The sequence below is a fragment of the Hyla sarda genome, chromosome 3, assembly GCF_029499605.1.
Source record: "Hyla sarda isolate aHylSar1 chromosome 3, aHylSar1.hap1, whole genome shotgun sequence".
Taxonomy (NCBI): domain Eukaryota; kingdom Metazoa; phylum Chordata; class Amphibia; order Anura; family Hylidae; genus Hyla; species Hyla sarda.
In genome coordinates, this window is record NC_079191.1 from 374,361,161 (window position 1) to 374,384,163 (window position 23,003).

The 23,003-nt window shown below is 41.4% G+C and overlaps 1 protein-coding gene across 4 annotated transcripts in view; it reads left to right on the forward strand.

Moving 5' to 3' along the window:
- The window catches only part of PLCB4 (phospholipase C beta 4), a 326,117-nt gene that overhangs the window by 211,929 nt on the left and 91,185 nt on the right, over positions 1-23,003 (forward strand). For all 4 annotated transcript variants that reach the window (XM_056567843.1, XM_056567845.1, XM_056567846.1 and 1 more), the window contains exons 11-17: positions 1,737-1,837; positions 4,091-4,148; positions 16,541-16,649; positions 17,171-17,381; positions 17,879-17,972; positions 20,982-21,061; positions 22,213-22,297. In XM_056567843.1, coding sequence (XP_056423818.1) covers positions 1,737-1,837; positions 4,091-4,148; positions 16,541-16,649; positions 17,171-17,381; positions 17,879-17,972; positions 20,982-21,061; positions 22,213-22,297 — 738 coding nt within the window. The remainder of the gene's footprint in view (positions 1-1,736; positions 1,838-4,090; positions 4,149-16,540; positions 16,650-17,170; positions 17,382-17,878; positions 17,973-20,981; positions 21,062-22,212; positions 22,298-23,003) is intronic.

Genomic DNA, 23,003 nt, shown 5'->3' on the forward strand with positions numbered 1-23,003 from the left:
AGGATGATTTCCTTCCTCCTGAGGACAAACCATTAATGGGTTGGGGTGTCACCTACCCCAACCAGCAACTATTTAAAACATAACACCAACCCCATTCTGAAGAAGTTACAGAAACAGATACAGACATCCTTTTTTATGTCATATTACATCCTGATGATTAGATGATCACAAGGGGTCCAACTGCTAGAAGCCCCCATGAACTTCAAAAAATATGGTGGTTGCATATGCACACTGCTGCTTCATTAGTTCTCCATGTAACCTGTCAAAAATAGCAGTGTTCGGCTGTCTTTGGAACTCCCATAGGAATGAAAGGACTGCCGACACCACCGCTCCCTTCTAAGGGAAAACTCGGGCCCCCTTTTGGAGATTGTGGAGTGTTCCAGCAGTCAGGCCCCCTGCAAACAAATAATTATCCCCGATCGTGAGGATAGGGATAACTTGTATTTATAGGAATACAGGTCAAATATATTTGTGCATGGGGGTTGTGTTCTGACACCTCCGATGATCACCAGGCTTCTGAGGCTTCAACATGGTATAAAAACTCAAATTATTTCCTATAGTTCTAAGGTTCTTGGTCCTATGACCTCCCCTTATCAAAAGAAGTTTTCTGAACAGAAATTTTTTTTTTTTTTTTTTAATTAAATCAACTGGTGCCAGAAAGTTAAACAGATTTGTAAATCACTTCTATTAAAAAATCTGAATCCTTCCAGTACTTTATAGGGGCTGTTTACTAAAGAGAAATCCAAAATAGAAATGCATTTCCTCTGATGTCATGACCACAGTGCTCTCTGCTGACCTCTGCTGTCCATTTTAGGAACTGTCCAGAGCAGGAGAAAATCCCCCTAGCAAACATATGCTGCTCTGGACAGTTCCTAAAATGGACAACAGAGGTCAGCAGAGAGCACTGTGGTCATGACATCAGAGGAAATGCATTTCTTTTTTGGGTTTCTCTTTCATACACAGCCCCTAAAAAGTACTGGAAGGATTAAGATTGTTTAATAGAAGTGATTTACAAATCTATTTAACTTTCTGGCACCAGTTGATTTAAAAAAAAAAGTTTTCCACGGGAGTACCCCTTTAAGGGTCCGTTCTGTTCCTTTTTTAATTGCGCCGAACAGACCCTGAACATGTCGGAGCACAACTGACTCTCCCTGGTCCTGACAGATCCCATTGACATAAATTGGGGTCTGTTGGGTGATCATTATTTTACAAGAGTTGAGCAGAGAAAAATATAATAGGTCCTGCAGTAATTTTTTTCTCCGCTCAACTCCTGTCCTTTTGACGGACTGAGCGATGGAGCACCCAGCAGTGTGAACGAGCCCTATACTTTGCCAGAACCTCGAATGTCAAAGTAAACGAGGAGGCACCTGACTGAACACACCTGAGGCTCAATAAGCGATACAATGGAAGTCTATGGGATGAAACGGTTCAATGATTGCTAAAAATACGGTGGTGCCTGGAAATCCAGAGACACAAATAAGCAAATTAACAAAGCAAATGAATCCGGCAACTCACCGCAACCATAAGTAATTGAGCGTGATACGGCCGCCATGGATGTCTTGGATGGTGCGGGAAGCTCAGAGGCTTGCACCATCCCGGACATCCATGGCGGCCGTATCACGCTGAATTACTTATGGTTGCGGTGAGTTGCCGGATTCATTTGCTTTGTTTATTTACAGAACCTCGAATGTGTTTGGTTTATTTAACAATGTTTTTATAATGTTCTCATTTTGCAGAATGATGAAATTGAACCATCTGCTTTTACATTTGAGAAGTTCTATGAACTTACCCAAAAGATTTGCCCCAGAACTGACATCGAAGAGCTGTTTAAAAAAATGTAAGTTGAAGCGTTTAGTTTTAGGATTTAGTTTAACCATTAGGTTGTTTGGTACCTTGTTTCTTCTGTGTGACACATTTACCTGTTTTAAATGTTTTTGTAGCATTCTAATTGAGACCATTCAGTGCGGCATGCTACAGATGTACTTGACACTTGTTTTGGTCTGGCTGTTACTAACTATCTACAGATTAACTGGCTTGGTTACATATTAACAAACCTTGTAAACTAATAGAAACAGCAAATTAATAGACTTTTTGCTCAAGCACATTCATGTTAATTTTGCTTTAAACGTTTTTTTTTAACTATAGTAACATTTATTTGTTATGCGAGAACAACAAGAAAAACTATCTAACAGTCGCTGTAGCATTTTTTCTAAAAATGTGGAATTTTTTTTTATTATAATGTATAAAATGTTTTAAAAGAAACAAACTGTGTGTTAGCGGAGTCTATGTGCCTATAAAACAATGTAACTCAAGGGCCATCAACAGCCCAGTGTTATAATAGGACTCAACTCTTCCTGGGACAATCTAGTCTTAGGCTGCATTCACATCTCAGTTTTACACTATGGGTGCCGGATCCGGTTGGGGGAGGGGCAAACCGGGCTCTCCCGTACCCCAGCCGGACCAGTGCTGAACTCCATTCACTTTAATGAGCCGATTGGAGTCAAACGGTGACTCCGGTCGGCTTATTTTTGACCCGTATCCAGTTTTGTGACCAGACCTAAAACCGTAGTATACTACAGTTTTAGGTCCGGTCACAAAACTGGATACGGGTCAAAAATGAGCCGACCGGAGTCACCGTTTGACTCCGGTCGGCTCATTAAAGTGAATGGAGTTCAGCGCTGGTCCAGCTGGGGTACGGGAGAGCCCAGTTTGCCTCTCCCCAGCCGGATCCGGCACCCATAGTGTAAAACCGAAATGTGAATGCAGCCTTAGCACTGGTTAAAAACAAAACAAAACTGGGTTAGGGCTTGAGTCCCTATGAAAACGCTGAAGTGACAAAACTCATTTAAAGGGGGTGTTCCTATTTTAAAATGTAATGACATATCGCTTGGGGTCCATCCCGCAGGACCCCCTGAGTTCCAAAAATGAAGAGACAGCTGCCCCTTCTTCTGTTCTACTGAAGTGCTACCTGTAACACCAGTCCTTGCACAGTGAATGGCCAGGAGCATCACCATGCTGTGGCTTATTCATTTTGCAGATCGGTTGGGATTGCGGATCGCATTTGGACCTCGGTGGGGGCCTGAACAGGGTGGGGGCCATTTGAGGGCCTGAGCAGGGAAAGAGACAGGGCTCCATTTTGGTCAGACCCCTTACAATCAGACATATATCCCCTATCTTGTGCATAGGGAATCCATTTTTCATAACAGGAATACCCCTTTAAAGGGTTAGTCCGCTGCTCAGCATTTGGAACAAACTGCTCTGAATGCTGGAGCCGGCGCCGGGGGCTAGTGACCTCATAGCCCTGCCCCCTCATCACGTCACACCCAGCCCCCTCAATGCAAGTCTATGGGAGGGGGCGTGACAGCCGCCACGCCCCCTCCCATAGACTTGCATTGAGGGGAGGGGCTATGACATCACGAGCTGCTGGCTCGAGCGTTTGGAACAGTTCATTCCAAATCCTGAGCAGCGGAGTAACCCTTTAAGAAGCTTTAGAACAACATAGCCATTTCTAGGTTATTGCCCCTGATCATTACTGGCTTGGCTTATTAAATCCCCAGTCGTGTTGTAAGGCTTTTTAAAGGAGCCATGCATTGACTTAAAGGGAACCTAACCTTCAGCCCGGCAAAATTCAGCCAGGACCGCTGGGAAATGTGCCTTCTCCATAGACATGCATTTCCAAGTGGTTTCTGCAGAAAGAATTGTCATGTCATTCTTTGACCATGTTTACACAGCAGAATGTCCGTGTGGAATTCCGCAAAACACAAAATCTGCATGAACATTCCGCCGCAGCAAAGTCCCATTGATTGCCATGACTATTCCTTCTGCGGATTCTACTGGGAAATGCATTTCTGTCATTGCCGCTCTCCTCCAGGAGACACATTACCCCTTTGGACCTAGGGCAATTTCCCATGGGGCTTTTGTATAGTTTGTCTGGTTGTTCTCACAATATAAGACTTTGACTCTATAAGACTAACGGTTTAGCACTTTTTTTTCTTAATGCTCAACCTCAGTGTGTCATAAGATTTCATATATAAAATATACATATCTGTGTTCTATGGAAACTTACTCACTCTAATAAATTTCTTTTCAGCAATGGAGACAAATCTGATTATTTAACGGTAGACCAATTAGTGAGCTTTCTAAATGAAGTAAGCTTTTTCATACATTAACTTCTATGAGAGTCTGTCTGCCGTGGCTTGCCTCTTACAACCCCCCATTGCATGTGTCATCCAATCGACTGGCCTTTGTCTCTGGTCTGCCGACCTCCCTTCCTTTGACGACAAGAGTAGGCAACCTTATGCGTTCCCAACCGGTGCTGAATCACATGTCCCAATAGTAGCTGCCATCCCTGGCCCATGTGGTTCATCAACAACTGGCAATGCTGAAGATTGCCTAGCCTTGTTCTGTGTCAACCTCTAGGTGCAACCGGTAAATTTCTTCCTCATTTTTCCCATTTTTTTTGCCTTTTACATGTTTGCTTCCTTGGTGGCTTTTGTATTGATGCCCTATATGTGCTATTGTGCTGATCTCGTTGGGTGATTGTTTTCTGTAGAAATATTTAACTTTTCTATTCTGTTTTTCCGATGCCTGAAAGTTCTGGTTCCCTTTACCTGTGTATTTATGTCCCAGTACTTATTGTGAATGTAACTTTCTGCACAATCGGATGGATAGAAATGTATAATAAAATATTATTGATCTGTTTTAAAGAGATTCTTCTAGAGTTTAAAGGGGTACTCCACTGGAAAACATTATTATTTTTTTTTTTTTTAAATCAACTGGTGCCAGAAAGTTAAACAGATTTGTAAATTACTTCTATTTAAAATCCTTTCAGTACTTATTAGCTGCTCTATGCTCCATAGGAAGTTCTTTTCTTTTTAAATGTTCTTTCTGTCTGACCACAGTGCTCTCTGCTGACACCTCTGTCCATTTTAGGAACTGTTCAGAGCAGGAGAGGTTTATTATAGGGATTTGCTCCTGCTCTGGACAGTTCCTAAATCGGACAAAGGGGTCAGCAGAGAGCACTGTGGTCAGACAGAAAGGACATTCAAAAAGAAAAGAACTTCCTCTGGAAGATATAGCAGCTGATAAGTACTGGAAAGGTTAAACATTTTTAATAGAAGTAATTTACAAATCTGTTTAACTTTCTGGTGCCAGTTAATAAAAAAAAAAAAAAAAAAAAATGTTTTCCAGTGGAAAACCCCTTTAAAGGAGTACTGTTGTGATGTAAAACATATCCCCTATTCAAGGGATCCGACTGCTGGGACCCCCTTCGATCTCCTGCACGGCACCCTGGCTGTCCCCAGGAAGTGGTGGCTGACTTGTCCCCTCCATCTATCTATATGGGAGAGCTGGGGATACACCGTTGGATAATCTCCCATAGAGATACATTGAGGGGGGCATATTGGCCACTGCTTTACGCGGGGGTCAACATGCTTCCTTCCTGGAGAAAGCGGTGGGACCCCCCCCCCCCCCCCTTCTAACAATCTAAAACTTATCCTCTGTGCTTTGTATAGAGGATATGCTTTACTGCACCACAGTACTCCTTTAATGCAGCATAATGTCACAATCCCTAGAGAAGTGTTTCCCAACCAGGTTGTGTGGGCATGCTGGGAGTTGTAGTTTTTCAACAGCTGGAGGCCCCTTAGGTTGGGATACACTGGCCTAGGCCATTGTGTGTTGATGTACAAGATGACTGTATGGCAATTGGCAGAAATCATGTACAGTAAATTATAAAAAAAAGGTTGTGAAGAAATAGAAAACCCCCCAAAAAAACAGTGCCCTCCACTGTCTTTAGGTTAGGTGTGGTATTGCAGCTCAGTTCCATTGAAGTGAATAGAGACCAGTTGTAATACGACACACAACCTGAGGACAGGGGTGGCGCTGTTTTTATTTTATTTTATTTTTTTTTTTGGGGGGGGGGGGGGCAGCTCTGTTTTTTTTTTGTTTTTTCCTTTGGATTCAGATCTTACTATTAGGGATTTATCTAAGAGACTTTTTACCTCATTTGATTGTCAGGTTTAACAGAAGATTAAACCCTGTCAATGATATTCCGTTGGCACAATGAGACTGCCAAAATGTTTTCTTGAATGCGTGGATTGCAAAACCAGTATCTGTTTGTGATGTTGCTGTATAGCAGTGTTCCCCAACCAGTGATGGGAGTTGTGGTTTTGCAACAGCTGGAGAGCCACTGGTTGGGGTGCAGTATACTGTCCACAAAAACCTTCAATAATAGGTTTCCTTAGATAGAAATGAATACAGATAGTAGTTAAGTACATGATCATCTACCATGACAGAAGTATACACAAGCACCAAGGCAACAAGTAACAGGATTAAGGTCATTAAACACATTACAACTTTCAGTTGCTTTACCCTTCTGGGAGAGGCAGCGCCGTGCTTACATGGGGCTGCGGTCAGCGCTGCTTGCAGGATTTCTAAAAAAAAACCTCCCATAATACACACCTTCAAGATATGACTTGTTCATGATTTACTCTACGTAACTAAATACAGTTGGGAATTAGGAAAATAATGTTTAAAGGGGTTCTCCGATTTTTTATCTACTGGTGCCAGAAAGTTAAACAGATTTGTAAATTACTGCTATAATTTTTTTTTTTTAATCCTTATTAGTACTTATTAGCTGCTGAATACTACAGAGGAAATAGTTTTCTTTTTGGAACACAGAGCTCTCTGCTGACATCATGACCACAGTGCTCTCTGCTGACATCTCTGTCCATTTTAGGAACTGTCCAGAGTAGAGGAAAATCCCCATAGAAAACATATGCTGCTCTGGACAGTTCCTAAAATGGACAGAGATGTCAGCAGAGAGCACTGTGGTCATGATGTCAGCAGAGAGCTCTGTGTTCCAAAAAGGAAAGAATTTCCTCTGTAGTATTCAGCAGCGAATAAGTACTAGAAGGGTTAAGATTTTTTTAATAGAAGTAATTTACAAATCTGTTTAAGTTTCTGGCACCTGTGGAAGAGGAGGAGAGATAGTCTTAGATAAAGCAAAAGGTATATTTGGACTGCGAGGGTTGGACAGGGCACTGGAACCAGATTGGAGAGATGTATGGGGGGGGGGGGGGAGGGATAAAAAGGAAATATTTTTTAGACATATTGATAATAGATTTTAAAAAATGGAAATGTGATTTTATATGGAATGTTAAATTTTAGTTGAAATTAAAATAAAAAAAATTAAATAAAAAAAGAATGTTCTGGCACCTGTTGATTTAAAAAAAAAAAAAAAAAGTTTTCCACCTGAGTACCCCTTTAAGTAATTTTTTTTTTTTCTTGCGTGATTTTGGAAAATCGCAGCAGAAACAGCCAAAATGTAGTAAAATAGTGTGCAAATGCTGTAAAAATTCAATGTGAAAACACAGCCTTAAAGGGTTCCTCCGCTATCCCAGGGGCGGGATGCAGCGGCTGCATCCGGAACACGGAGGTTTGGAGCCACACTTGGAGCTAGTACGTAGCCGTCATTCCTCCTCCCATTAACATGAATGGAGGGGGCGGGGCTGTTCGCCAGTCTAAAGGCACGGAGTGGAGTTCGCTCCGTGCACCGAATGACAGGGGTGATCTTGGCGGCACCCCCGCGATTACCCTAGACATCTTATTCCCTATACTTTGGATAAGATGTTTTTAGCAGAGTACACCTGCAAATCATCATGAAACACCTTAAAGGGGTACTCCGGTGAAAACCTTTTTTCTTTTAAATCAACTGGTGGCAGAAAGTTAAACATATTTGTAAATTACTTCTATTAAAAAATCTTAATCCTTCCTGTACTTATTAGCTGCTGAATACTACAGAGGAAATTCTTTTCTTTTTGGAATGCTCTCTGATGACATCACAAGCACAGTTCTCTCTGCTGATGTTATTATAATAATAATAACGCTTTATTTATTTTTGTCCTTAGTGGGATTTGAACCCAAGTCCCCAGCACTGCAAGGCAGCAATGCTAACCACTGAGCCACCATGCTGCCCTTAGCATACATCTGCTATGCATGGTTGCTAAAATGGACAGAGATGTCAGCAGAGAGCACTGTGTTCGTGATGTCATCAGTGTTCCAAAAAGAAAGGAATTGCCTCTGTAGCATTCAGCAGCTAATAAGTACTGGAAGGATTAAGATTTTTTAATAGAAGTAATTTACAAATATGTTTAACTTTCTGCCACCAGTTGATTTAAAAGAAAAAAGGTTTTCACCGGAGTACCCCTTTAACTGTTATAATAGGTCAAATCACTTTTGCCTCATGGCAATATTTCTGTAAAAAATGCACTTTAACGAGTACCTGTCACCAAACTAAACCTTTAATATATTGTTCCTTATGTAATTATAAGACACTGTACTATTTACTTGCTGGTAAAATTCTCAGCCTTTATATGTTTTTAATGTGATTGAAAAAACGGCCACTAGGTGGCTCTGTTCTGTTCCGTGCCGCAAGTCAAACAGTTAGTTTGGTCTTCTCCCGGCCTGGCAGGAGACCAATCCCAGGAAGTGCTTCAGTGACGTTGCACCTGCTGGGGAACGCCCACTTTCTCCTGCCGGGAGCTCACACAATGTGAGGAAGGGGGGAAGGTATCATACAGAGCTTTTTTAAGCTCCGAATTTTTTTTTTTATGGGCAGAAGGGGTGTTAGGAGTTAGTTTAGAAAATATAGTTTGATGACAGGTACACTTTAAATCTGAAAATGCATTGAAACTGCATATAAAATGAACTGACCTTAACCACTTATGAGTCTTATCAGTTCACCTGGCTGGACTCTAGTCAGCAGTTTAATTAGAGGACATGTGCAATGATCAAACACCACACCCTCTCTCTGTACAGCTAAAGGATTTATGGGAAATGTAGGCAGCATTGCAGAACTACCTTAGTGAAGAACTTACATCCAAAATGTCTCATGTCTGCTCCATGTCTGCCACATCAGTTTCATAGTTTATAAGGTTTAAAAAACTAGAGACCATCAAGTTCAATCTATATCCTTATTGTGTCCCAATTGTTGATCCAGAAGAAGGTAAAAACCCTTAAGAGGCTGATGCCAATTGCCTCATACTAGGGGAAACATTCCTTTGGAACTCCAAATATGGCCTCAGAATATATCCCTGGATCGATGTTCTGACCCTATAAATAGGTAAGCATAGGGCATACACAAGAACCTCTACCTTATTCTCTAATAATAACCTATGCTGCACTATATAAGCTGAAAAACGGAGTGCTTCTTTAAGCAGCAAAAACAATTGGCTCCCTTTTTTTTAGATCCTAATAAAAGGACACAATTATTAGATTACACCGATAATCTCCCTGTGTAAAAGGTCCAGTGATAAGCTTGTTCGTTCGCTGATCGCACACCGCCCTGTGTGATAGGTGATGACAAATGTCAAAAGAACCCCACAAACGATCCCGTATACCCAATACCGAGACATGTAATAGGCTGAGCAAACAATTGAGAATCTAGGGAGGATCAGCAAACAATTGAGAATCTAGGGAGGATCAGCAAACAATTGAGAATCTAGGGAGGATCAGCAAACAATTGAGAATCTAGGGAGGATCAGCAAACAATTGAGAATCTAGAGGATCAGCGCTAGTATTAAAGGACCAGCAAGGTAGATGGCAAATGTGAAATCTCTTCTGCACACAGCGGAATTTTCTGGATTGTGAGTATTTTAAAATCAGCAGTTTGTATGTCAGTGCTTCCCAACCAGGGTGCCTCCAGCTGTTGCAAAACTAGAACTCCCAGCATGCCCGGACAGCCGTAGGCTGTCCGGGCATGCTGGGAGTTCTAGTTTTGCAACAGCTGGAGGCATCCTGATTAGGAAACACTGATGTATGTTGTGGATTTGACACAGATTTTTCCCACTGAAAATAGAAAAGTTAAAATCTGAGGTATTTCTGCATGAAATTGGCATCTGCTAAATATAGATAAATAGAAATATTTGCACCCGAACCTGCATGGATACTTCAGATTTTGTCAGCAAGTGATCTACAGTGGGGCAAAAAAACTATATGGTCAGCCAACAATTGTGCAAGTTCTCCCACTTAAAAAGATGAGAGGCCTGTAATTTCCATCATAGGTATACCTCAACTATGAGAGACATAATGAGAAAGAAAATCCATAAAATCCCATTGTCTGATTTTTTAAGAATTTATTTGCAAATGATGGTGGAAAATAAGTATTTGGTCACCTACAAACAGGCAATACTTCTGGCTCTCACAGACCTGTAACTTCTTCTTTAAGAGTCTCCTCTGTCCTCCACTCTTTACCTGTATTAATGGCACCTGTTTGAACTTATCGATATAAAAGACACCTGACCACAACCTCAAACAGTCACATTCCAAACTCCACTATGGCCAAGACCAAAGAACTGTCGAACGACACCAGAAACAAAATTGTAGACCTGCAACAGGCTGGGAAGACTGAATCTGCAATAGGCAAGAAGCTTGATGTGATGAAATCAACTGTGGGAGCAATTATTAGAAAATGGAAGACATACAAGACCACTGATAATCTCGATCTGGGGCTCCAAGCAAGATATCACCCCGTGGTGTCAAGATGATCACAGTGAGCAAAAATCCCAGAACCACATGGGGGGACCTAGTGAATGACCTGCAGAGAGTTGGGACAAAAGTAACAAAGGCTACCATCAGTAACACACTACTCCGCCAGGGACTCAAATCATGCAGTGCCAGACGTGTCCCCCTGCTTAAGCCAGTACATGTCTGGGCCCGTCTGAAGTTTGCTAGAGAGCACTTGGATGATCCAGAAGAAGATTGCAAGAATGTCATATGATCAGATGAAACCAAAGTAGAACTTTTTGATAAAAACTTAACTCCTCGTGTTTGGAGGAGAAAGAATGCTGAGTTGCATCCAAAGAACACCATACCTACTGTGAAGCATGGGGTGGAAACATCATGCTTTGGGGCTGTTTTTCAGCAAAGGGACCAGGTCGACTGATCCATGTAAAGGAAAGAATGAATGGGCCCATGTATCGTGAGATTTTTAGTGAAAACCTCCTTGCATCAGCAAGGGCATTGAAGGTGAAACGTGACTGGGTCTTTCAGCATGACAATGATCCCAAACACACCACCCAGGCAACGAAGAAGTGGCTGCGTAAGAAGCATTTCAAGGTCCTGGAGTGGCCTAGCCAGTCTCCAGATCTCAACCCCACAGAAAACCTTTGGAGAGAGTTGAAAGTCAGTGTTGCCCAGCGACAGCCCCAAAACATCACTGCTCTAGAGGAGATCTACATGGAGGAATGGGCCAAAATACCAGCAACAGTGTGTGAAGACCTTGTGAAGACTTACAGAAAACTTTGACCTCTGTCATTGCTAACAAAGGGTAAATAACAAAGTATTGAGATGAACTTTTGTTATTTACCAAATACTTATTTTCCACCATAGTTTGCAAATAAATTCTTTAAAAATCAGACAATGTGATCTTGTGGATTTTTTTCTCATTCTGTCTCTCTTGGTTGAGGTATACCTATGATGAAAATTACAGGCCTCGCTCATCTTTTTAAGTGGGAGAACTTGCACAATTGGTGGCTGACTAAATACTTTTTTTCCCCACTGTATCTATGGTGCAATTACCCTGAGGCTGCATTTACACTACGGAATATCTGCTCGGAGATTCCAAGCGCAACCGACCTCCAAAATCCATCAGCACCAGGGCCGCGCCATTGACAGCCATGCAGTCTGAGCTGTTTTCCACCGAATGAGTGAGCGTGTTTATTCTTCCGGCTGACCTGGAGTTTGGAAATTCCACGGTGTGAATGAGGTGACGGAAAGAACGTCCACACTAATGTTCTATTCATGCACCTGAATTTCCAAACGGAATTCAGCCGAGAAATTCCTTAATGTGGGGAGAGATTTTTTTTTTATATATATATATTGTAACATAGTTTTTTGCATGAATTTTTTTTCTTTTTTATTGGATACATTTTTATTATTGTGTCCGATTTGTAGTTTTTGAGTTTTTAGTAGATTTTGTCTTTCTATACATAGAGCAGTGTTTGCATTATTACTTAAAGGGACGGGTTTAAAAGGGATGTTTAAAACAAAAAAAAAAACATTTTCTCTTTATAAAAACCTGTACTGTATCTCATTCTCTCTTATAAAGCAGAGGTTTAGTCAATCCCTATAATATGGACCCATTGCCAAGACAAGTCTTGGATCATGACTGTGGGATTCTTTCCAAAAACCCAATTCATTTAGAAAACCTCAAGATTCCTGACCCCAGATCAGATTTCCCATCTCCCAGTTAGGTAATGAAATAAAGGCTTTTCCTTTTTTAGCTATTGCTCTTTTGGATCTTCTCACCTTACTATATGTAAGCCTGGCATTTAGCCTGGCACCGTGCACAATGCAGTTATTTGTAACTGTGCGGGCACATGTCTGCTGGAAAGAAGAATGGTGAGAATTTCACAATGGGGTATAGTGTAGCTATGTGTTCAGCAGAGTGGATATAAAGGCGCCCTTTGTTTTATTATATGAAGAAATCAATACAGTGGTCCCTCAAGTTACAATATTAATTGGCTCCAGGACGACCATTGTATGTTGAAACCATTGTATGTTGAGACCAGAACTCTATGGAAACCTGGTAATTGGTTCTGAAGCCTCCAAAATGTCATCCAATAATAGGAAAAAGTGAGGAATAAAGAAAAATATGTAGATAACTAATATAGATAAAGCAAATCCTTACATATAAAAGTAAGAAAGATCTGCTGGGAGCTGTAAATCACTGTCTGTTTCAGTTTTTCCCAAAGAGGGTGCCTCCAGCTGTTGCAAAACTACAACTCCCTGCATGCCCGGACAGCCGAAGGCTGTCCGGGCATGCTGGGAGTTGTAGTCTTGCAACAGCTGTAGGCACCCTTTTTTGGGAAACACTGGTCTATGTAGAGGACAGGAGCTTCTTCAGGGTCCTGTTCAGAACACGCAATGTCCTAAAAAAATAAATAAATAAAAAAGTAAAATGGAGCCGCCCTCACCTGATGTCTAAAGGAGCAGTTAACCCTGGTACAGGTAAAGAGTATACAGAACATTTAATACCTCACTGTACTGTAGGGGGCGCTACCAGACACCAGTCAGTGCATGCACTTTAGGAATACAGGGGTTTTACGATTGGTCGGTTCTTCCAGCCATTGACACGTTTCACAGATCTGGACTGTCTGTACATTGTATGTTGAGTCTGGTTTCAAGTTACAATGTCCAGAAAAGACCATTGTATGTTGAAACTATTGTATGTTGAGGCCATTGTAAGTTGAGGGATCACAGTAGTTTATACGTAGGCACAATCCTGATATTGTACTGTACTTGCCTTATATAGCTGTTAATAGAATTACTAAAGTCATGTAAAACAATAAAGATAACCAGAAGCCCCGGTCCCAGTCACGGATGTAGCACATGTTACAGATGGTAAATGCAAATACTTATACTTACACATGGGGCAGATATTTACCGCATTACAGTCCATGAAACAGCAAACTGTAAATTAATATGTAACGCATTGTATGTTAAAAATATGAATCTAAAGTGTTACCATTATGAAAAAAACGTATACATGTCATACAGAAGTGCATAGCCACGTGCTTCTCTCCTTGATTTAGCGCTTGGTGGGGCCTCTGTATCCTAACCGATCAAAACTTTTTACATTTCGAACTTTTTTTGTTTAAACTACAGTAACACTTTAAAATATGCTACATTGGGATCTTTAAAGTACTTTTATTTTATCTGTCATTTTAAAATTAGAAACAAAGAATACTAGGAATAGTCCCTTCGTCCCTGGCCCTATCTTATGTGAAGGATAGCCTTATCCCATGCTTAAACTCCTTCACTGTATTTGTAGCTACCACTTCTGCAGGAAGGCTATTCCATGCATCAACTACTCTCAGTAAAGTAATATGTCCTGATACTACTGCAGAAACCTTTCCCCATTAAATTAAAAGTAACATCCGGAAGATTACTTCACTCTGCAAAACAGTGTCAATTAATAATATTGCACATTCTGATCTTCTTGGTTTATTCATAGAATTCAATTTGTACAGAAAAGCTTAAAGGGGTACTCCTGTGAAAACCTTTTTTTTTTTTTTTTTTTTTTTTTTTATCAACTGGTGCCAGAAAGTTAAACAGATTTGTAAATTACTTCTATTAAAAAACCTTAATCCTTCCTGTACTTATTAGCTGCTGAATACTACAGTGGAAATTATTTTCTTTTTGAAACACAGAGCTGTCTGCTGACATCATGAGCACAGTGCTCTCTGCTGACATCTCTGTCCATTTTAGGAACTGTCCAGAACAGCATATGTTTGCTATGGGGATTTCCTTTTACTCTGGACAGTTCCTAAAATGGACAGAGATGTCAGTAGAGAGCTCTGTGTTTCAAACGGAAAAGAATTTCCTCTGTAGTATTCATGAGCTAATAGGTACAGGAAGGATTAAGATTTTTTAATAGAAGTAATTTACAAATCTGTTTAACTTTCTTGCACCAGTTGATACGTTTCAGATTGAGGGGGGTCCGAGCGCTGGGGCCATCCGCAATCTGCTGTTTGGAGTCCCGACTCTCGACATCTAGACATCACAGGGGTGCGTCACGACCCCCACCCGAAGCGGGAGCTGCCACACCCCTCTATATAGCTCTATGGGAAATCTGAAGATTGCCAAACGGCTCTCCGATAGAGCTTTATGGAGGGGGCGTGGCAGCCCCCACTTTGGGCGGGGGTCGTGACGCACCCCTGTGATGGAGAGTCGTGACTCCAAACAGCAGATCCTTTAAAGTCATCCTGATTACCCACACTAAATCCACTGGGTTATAGTGTAGGTGACCAGGAGTCCAGAGGGGTCACTTACTAAATTCAGCGAAGCTGTTCCTCAGATATGGCCTTCAGAAGTTCCGTTACTCAATTGACTGAATTGCGCGCAGAAGAGACAGGGCTCTGCTGGCCTGCCCTGCCTCTTTCTATCTCCTTCTACTGCTGGCGATTTGCATAATAATCTTCTACGACTCCAAGTCCCAGTGACGTGGAGTCGCCGGTTACGTGAACGCTCGCACTGGACCATATGTGCACTACAAGATTAGCAGAGCACTGTCTGCATTACAACATGAGAGCTGTATAGTTCACCGGTGCATGCGCTCCAGCTACAGAGTGGAGCGCTCATGTGACCGGCGATCACCGGCAATAGAAGGAGAAAGAGGCAGGGGCATCCGGCCAGCAGAGCCCCGCCTCCTGCACGCAGTTCAGTCAATTGAACAACAGAACCAGGCCATATCTGAGGAACAACTGAGGAGCTAAATTTAGTAAGTGACCCCTCTGTGGACTCCTGGTCACCCACGCTATGTATTGGGTTTAGTGTGAGTGATCTGGCTGACAGTTTTCCTTTAAAGACGCAGCACTGAGTGAGAGACCACAGTGTAGACATGTGAACAACAGCACAGATGTACTATTCAGGACCTTTACATGCCTAGTAGTGCCTCCATTAGGAATTGTGCACCCCATAGTAGTGCCCTCCAACACAAAGAAATCCAATGCTCACTAACCTCCCACCATGTTACCATAAATGTTGCCGTGGATTCTGCATGATCTTTCGACCTGTTGCCTTAACTGCCTGTAGCCCAGTACAGATAGATGCTGTAACATCATTAGACTTCAGGCCGAAAGTGGCGTAAGAGGGTGAACGATTGGGCAGAGAGCCATACACTCCCATGCCTGTTCACAGTATTCAGCTGTATGTAAAGAATGTATTTTCTCAGATTATACTTGATTCTTGCATGGGGCGTGGTCATGACATTCTAATTATAAAGAAAGACATCCTCTGCTGGATTAGGTAAGCCTTGATAGAGTTGTTCAGTATGATATATCACGTATCTGAGTAATTTTGCCCAGCCAGGGTCCTTTTTACCCTACTGTACCTTCAGTCTTGGCTTGGGGTTTATCAGAAAACAGCAATAGCTGTAATTTGTAAAATAGGGATTGGATAGTTATCGGGGTTCCCCTAATGTAGAGAGGTTGAGGAATACGACATTAGAGCCTGTCTTACAGTCATGTATAAGAAATTGCTGCTATAGATTTTTTAAATACATAATATTTCTATGTCCAAAGTGTGAAAATACTTATATAAAAGGGGTTGTCCCATCTCGTCAAATGGACTTTCTAGACATCTTGGAAAGCCGAAAGTAGCCAAAGCAAATTGGATTATACTGTAGCCCACAAGCTACTCTGTGTACTCCATACTCTTCCTTGCTTTGGCTGCTTTCTCTGTCACCACCAGTGACTACAAACAGGCAGGAGGTGGCCAGAAATGTCCATGTGACCAGATGGGACAACCCCTTGAATTCATTTATTTCCATTTTCTGTCATTTTTGGCTTTTCTGTTTGTTTATAACAGTTTCATAATCACATGTTCTTAGCGCTGCTTGCATGTTAGATGTAATTTGCTTTAATCTTAGAAACAATTCTACAGAAAAATCAACTTACTATTAACTTGCCACACTCAACAGGTCTATAGAGCACCCTTGTGATTGAACACATAGTTACATTTTATTTCCTTCTATATGTAGAGTCAAAGAGACCCTCGGCTCAATGAGATCTTGTTCCCGTTCTTTGACACAAAGCGGGCCATGCAGATCGTAGAGATGTATGAACCCGACGAAGAGCTGAAGAAAAGAGGTAGGGCCGTCTGTACTGAGGACATTATCCGAGGTTTAATTATTTCACTCCTACCAAAAGGCATCAACAGTGCGAACCTTTCACCCCGGCAGTGGGGACGCTTGATAGAGTCATTTATAATCCATATGGGTTTCCTGATAACCTGCCTAGATTCATATAACTAAAGCTTCATTTATACCGAAAACATCTCATCTGTAAGAATGGAGGCCCAAATGTAATCTAGACTTGCCAAATAGACCAGTAACAAACCGTTTATTGAAAATTTGACTGAGTAGCGACATTGTGACCTAGAAAATGAAGCCCGGGGTCCAATATCACTGCCTCTCGCAACGCGACTTAAATCTCAATTACTATGACCTTTTCATCGTTTTTTTTTTTTTTTGGGGTCTAAATTAAGCGCCGTGTAGCCGGATAGAAATAATCTCGCTGAATTATGTGTGGCTGTGCCCAATAAACTATGACCAAAATTGTTATCTCGTAAGGACCAAGACAACTTCGTTATTACTTATGTTTTATTTCAGGACACATATCAAGTGATGGATTTTGCAGATATCTGATGTCTGATGAGAATGCGCCAGTCTTTTTAGACCGCTTGGAGCTGTACCAGGAGATGGAGCACCCACTTGCACACTATTTTATCAGCTCCTCCCATAATACCTACCTTACCGGGAGACAGTTTGGAGGCAGATCTTCAGTAGAGATGTACAGACAGGTCCTTTTAGCTGGTTGCAGGTTAATAATGCTTTTTTCTTTTATTTTCTTTAGAGTGCTAGTACATGGGATTCTTTCATATGGTCATGATATGTCTCAATGAGTTGACTTCTTGATGTGCAGAACAATATTAAACAGAACCTGTCACATTTAAAATATAGTCCAGTCTGCAGGCATCATGTTATTATAAAGTATTGGAGAAAAGGTCCAGGATAACTTGTCATGTATTTGTGTATTCTCTGGTCATTCTGAGCTTAGTAGACAAGTGGACGGTTCTACTCAGTGATCGACAGCTATACATGTCTAACATGTATGGTCAATTTTAGAGTCTACCATTGTTTCCAACTTGGGAGACTCTGTGGATGGTCTTTATCATTATGATGCCCATTTTAACCTTCCTCAGTTCGTATCTTATTATAGATGGATTGTAGTCACCTATGATTGGTTCAAAGCACGAAGAATATGAATTGGTATTATAGCTTCACTTATTGCTAATATATTTTTATATCTATGTTAAGGTGTGTTGAACTGGACTGCTGGGATGGGAAAGGGGAAGATCAGGAGCCTATCATAACACACGGGAAGGCTATGTGTACAGATATCCTCTTTAAGGTATGTTCAGTGTTGCATATGGATGCATGTCAGTAACACAAAAATTATGAACGATATGTAAACTTTATTGACAATTTTACATTAAAGGGGTTCTCCGGTGTTTACACATCTTTTCCCCTATCCAAAGGATAGGGGATAAGATGCCTGATCGCGGGAGTCCCGCTGTTGGGGACCCCCGGGATCAAGCACGCGGCACCCCGTTTGTAATCAGTCCCCAGAGCGTGTAATCAGTCCCAGAGCCATATACCACAAGCACTCACCCCAACATACGTTTCGCGCCAGTGCGCTTTGTCAGGGGGCGAAGGCCCCTTGACGAAGTACACTGGCGCGAAACGTACGTTGGGGTGAGTGCTTGTGGTATTTGTCTCTGCACTGGTAACTATTCCTTGTTATTTCCTGCGAGTGCTTGTGGTATATGGCTCTGTACTGGTAACTATTCCTTGTTATTTCCTGCGTCATTTCATCTATAGGGTATCACTTTATGTATACCTGTGTTCAGGTTTTCATTTGTGATGTTATCTATATGTCTATACCACATGTCCATCCAGCCCTGTGCTTTGTGCTCATTCCTTTTTGCTTTTTTTAATGTTTTCAATGTAAAATTCTTAATAAAGTTTACATATCGTTCATAATTTTTGTGTTACTGCTATGGTTTTTTTCGGTGATGTATAATATTGATATTCAGTAACCTTATTCTTGCACCACATATTGGTGATATTTTTGATGTTAATATGGATACATGTAGTATCATTACAGTACAATTTATACTACAAGAATTAACAACACCCTTAAGCCACTTTTTATTTCATATACTTAAGTGTTTAATGCCAGACTCTTAAAGGGGTACTCCAGTGAAAAACAAATATTTTTAGATCAACTGGAGCCAGAAAATTTAACAGATTTGTAAATTACTTATATATATATAAATCTGAAGCCTTCCAGTACTTATCAGCTGCTGTATGCTCCAGAGGAAGTTGTGTGGTTCTTTCCAGTTTGAGCACTGTGCTCTCTGCTGACACCTCTGTCCGTATCAGGAAGTGTCCAGAGTAGGAGAAAATCCCCATAGCAAACCTCTGGACAGTTCCTGACATGGACAGAGGTGTCAGCAGAGAGCACTGTGGTCCGAATGGAAAGAACTACACAACTTCCTATGGAGCATACAGCAGGTGATAAGTACTGAAAGGATTAACATTTTTAAATAGAAGTAATTTACAGATTTGTATAACTTTCTGGTTTGAGTTGATTTGAAGACATTTGTTTTCCACTGGAGTACCCCTTTGACTTGTCCTATGACATATGAAAATTTTTTATCGGTCAGGGTCTGAACGCTCCAGCCCTGACCGATGAAAACTTTTGACATGTCTCTACAACATGTCAATAGTTTTTTAAAGTGATAGTGCCCATTTAAGCTGTGGCTCTCAACCTGTTGAAGAACATTCACCTGCCCCAAAGCTGGGATCATAGACACAAATATCCATTATATAAAATCAAACACCTAGATCAGTGTTTCCCAAACAGCGTGCCTCCAGCTGTTGCAAAGTTACAATTCTCAGTGTGTTCCATTGGATGCAGTATTTTGGAGGTGTGTGTTGGCGTGTTCCATTGGATGCTGTATTCTGCAGGTATGTGTTGGCATGTTCCATTGGAAGCTGTATTTTGGAGGTGTGTGTTGGCGTGTTCCATTGGATGCTGTATTCTGGAGGTGTGTGTTGGCGTGTTCCATTGGATGCTGTATTTTGGAGGTGTGTGTTGGCGTGTTCCATTGGATGCTGTATTTTGGAGGTGTGTGTTGGCGTGTTCCATTGGATGCTGTATTCTGGAGGTATGTGTTGGCGTGTTCCATTGGATGCTGTATTCTGGAGGTATGTGTTGGCATGTTCCATTGGATGCTGTATTTTGGAGGTGTGTGTTGGCGTGTTCCATTGGATGCTGTATTTTAGAGGTATGTGTTGGCGTGTTCCATTGGATGCTGTATTTTGGTGGTGTACTTTGGCGTGTTCCATTGGATGCTGTATTTTGGAGGTGTGTGTTGGCATGTTCCATTGGATGCTGTATTCTGGAGGTGTGTGTTGGCATGTTCTATTGGATGCTGTATTCTGGAGGTGTGTGTTGGCATGTTCCATTGGATGCTGTATTTTGGAGGTGTGTGTTGGCATGTTCCATTGGATGCTGTATTCTGGAGGTGTGTGTTGGCATGTTCCATTGGATGCTGTATTCTGGAGGTGTGTGTTGGCATGTTCCATTGGATGCTGTATTCTGGAGGTGTGTGCTGGCGTGTTCCATTGGATGCTGAATTCTGGAGGTGTGTGTTGGCATGTTCTATTGGATGCTGTATTTTGGAGGTGTGTGTTGGCGTGTTCCATTGGATGCTGTATTCTGGAGGTGTGTGTTGGCATGTTCTATTGGATGCTGTATTTTGGAGGTGTGTGTTGGCGTGTTCCATTGGATGCTGTATTCTGGAGGTACGTGTTGGCATGTACCTTTGGATGCAGTTTTGGATGGAAGTATTTTTCACTCAAAGTGTTTCTTCTGGGGGGAGAATACAATGCCATATTGAGACACGTTATGGCAGTACACATGGTGCCTCTAATTCAATAATACAGAACCGTAGGGGACTCTGCATGGTCGCTGCACGTGGGTTAGAGAACTCATACAGATGGGGTTATCGATTTTGATTTATGACTGTGAATTTCTGTCTAAAACCCGCATATGTCCATGTTAAGCCAAAACACTTAAGGTGCTGTGATTCATTGCCATCTTCCACCCTAAATGGAATGTTAGCATATAAATCAATATGTCACTGATTCGTAAATCCCCCTGTCTGTTTTAAGGACTGATCCTGGCACTGTCAGTAGAATATAATTCTATAATTTATTGTGAGACTGGATGTGTCCTCTGGTTATGTAACACAGACTGCCCAGCAGACTTCATTCTCTGTATAATAACCTGCTTCAATCCCTGTGCCATTAAGACTCATTAACAATCCTCATTCTCTGCTCCTTATTATAGGATGTAATACAAGCCATAAAGGAAACAGCGTTTGTAACCTCAGAATATCCCGTAATCCTGTCATTTGAGAATCATTGCAGGTACTCTGATTTATGTTCTCTCTAAAAATGTATTTTATGTACTTTATAGGAAAGCAGATTTCTTAGCAAAATCTGCCTTTTAGAATGTCCTTACCATTTTTTGTACAGTTAGAGTGGAGTAATACTGAGGAATTTCCAAGCGTAATTCAACTAAGAAATGATGCATTGAAATTCCATTGTTGTCCATGGGATTCTGCTGCACAGTGCACATTTCCGTGGCGGAGCTATCCATTGCTGAAATTCGTCCGCCGACAGAATGATCTTGCTCCCTCTTTTGGTGGAATCTGTGCAGAATACATTGGTTTCTATAGGGACAGCAATGTCCTGCAGTCCTAGATCTGACTTGTTCAGTCGTCGCAGCGCACCCTCAGATTCCCTGGCTGGAAATATTCTGCAGTATGAACCTAGCCTTAAAGGCGTACTCCGGAAGAAACAAACTGTTTTCAAATCAACTTGATTTGTAAATTACATCTGTAGCTGCTGTATGCTCCAGAGGAAGTTGTGTAGTCCTTTCCAGTCTGTCCATACTGCTCTCAACTGTTACCTCTGCCCATGTCAGGAACTGTTCAGAGCAGGAGCAGATCCACATAGCAAACTTTCCTGCGGCCACCGGGACAATACCTGTCACGGACAGAGGTGGCAGCAAAGAGAACTGTGTTAAAGATTGGAAAGAACTACACAACTTTCTCTGTAGTATACAGCAGCTGATAAGTACTGGATGGATTGAGATTTTGAAATGGAAGTAATTAAAAAATCTGTAGAACTTTCTAGCACCACATGTTTTAAAAAAAAAAAAAAATGTTTTTCCTCCGGAGTACTCCTTTAAGGTACTTTAACAAAAAAAAAAAAAAAAAAGTAGACTTTATGCAGTAAACAGATGTACCGAACTGAAAACCTGAACCAACAGATTTTTCCTACATGTTGCAGATTTTCCCTTGTGAAAACCATTTCCATCTAGTGCAGTGTTTCCCAACCAGTGTTCCTCCAACAGTTGCAAAACTACAACTCTCAGCATGCTGTGAGTTGTAATTTTGCAACAGCTGGAGGAACACTGGTTGGGAAACAGGGGTCTTATGTGAACGTACCCATTCACTTGTAAGCATTGCGTCATCTTATATTGGCTGGAATTCATGTTAACACTTATATTTTAGTAAATACCAACAGTACAAGATGTCCAAATACTGTGAAGAAATATTTGGGGATCTCCTACTGAAGCAGCCCCTGGAAACACATCCGGTACGTAATCCACTGTTGCTTTTTGTCACATGTTTGTTAAGGTTAAAAAAAAGTTGTATTTTTTTTATTTTTTATTTTCTTATTGTATTGTCGTTCACTTCATTGTACAACTTGCAGAGTATGAAGCTGAGAAATATCGTTCATTCCCACAGGAATATGTCACTGCATTCAACAAGCAAGGCAAAGGAAAGCATGCTCAGCTCACTCATGAAGTAAAAAAAAAAAACCTCGAGCTTTACTGCCACCTACTGACACAAAAAATCATTTAAGCTATCTGTAGGAATGAAATGGCTTTGACGTGTCAGGCTATACTGATGCATGCTGTTACATAAGTCTGCATACTTTAAATTGTGTCATAGGAGCCTTTTTTTTTACTCGGGATGCTGGGTCAAGTCCATAAGACTAAAGGCATGATTCACACTTTAAGGCATCAATGTACGGATATTAAAAACCATCCGAGAACCTTCCAATCCTGCCCTTAGTCTTCGAGTACAGATTGTGCACAATCTCCACGCTGTGACTTGTTGTTGCACAGACACGTTTTTGTGGAAATTATGAGGCCTATGTTAAGCATGATGCAAGTAGATAGGTGTCCGGTGTCACTAGCATGGTGCTTTGGTCATACTTAGTCATAGCAAGTAAAAAAAACGAAATTAAAATAAAATCCCCTATGTGTACGGGAACCTGAATATTTGATTCAGGTAAA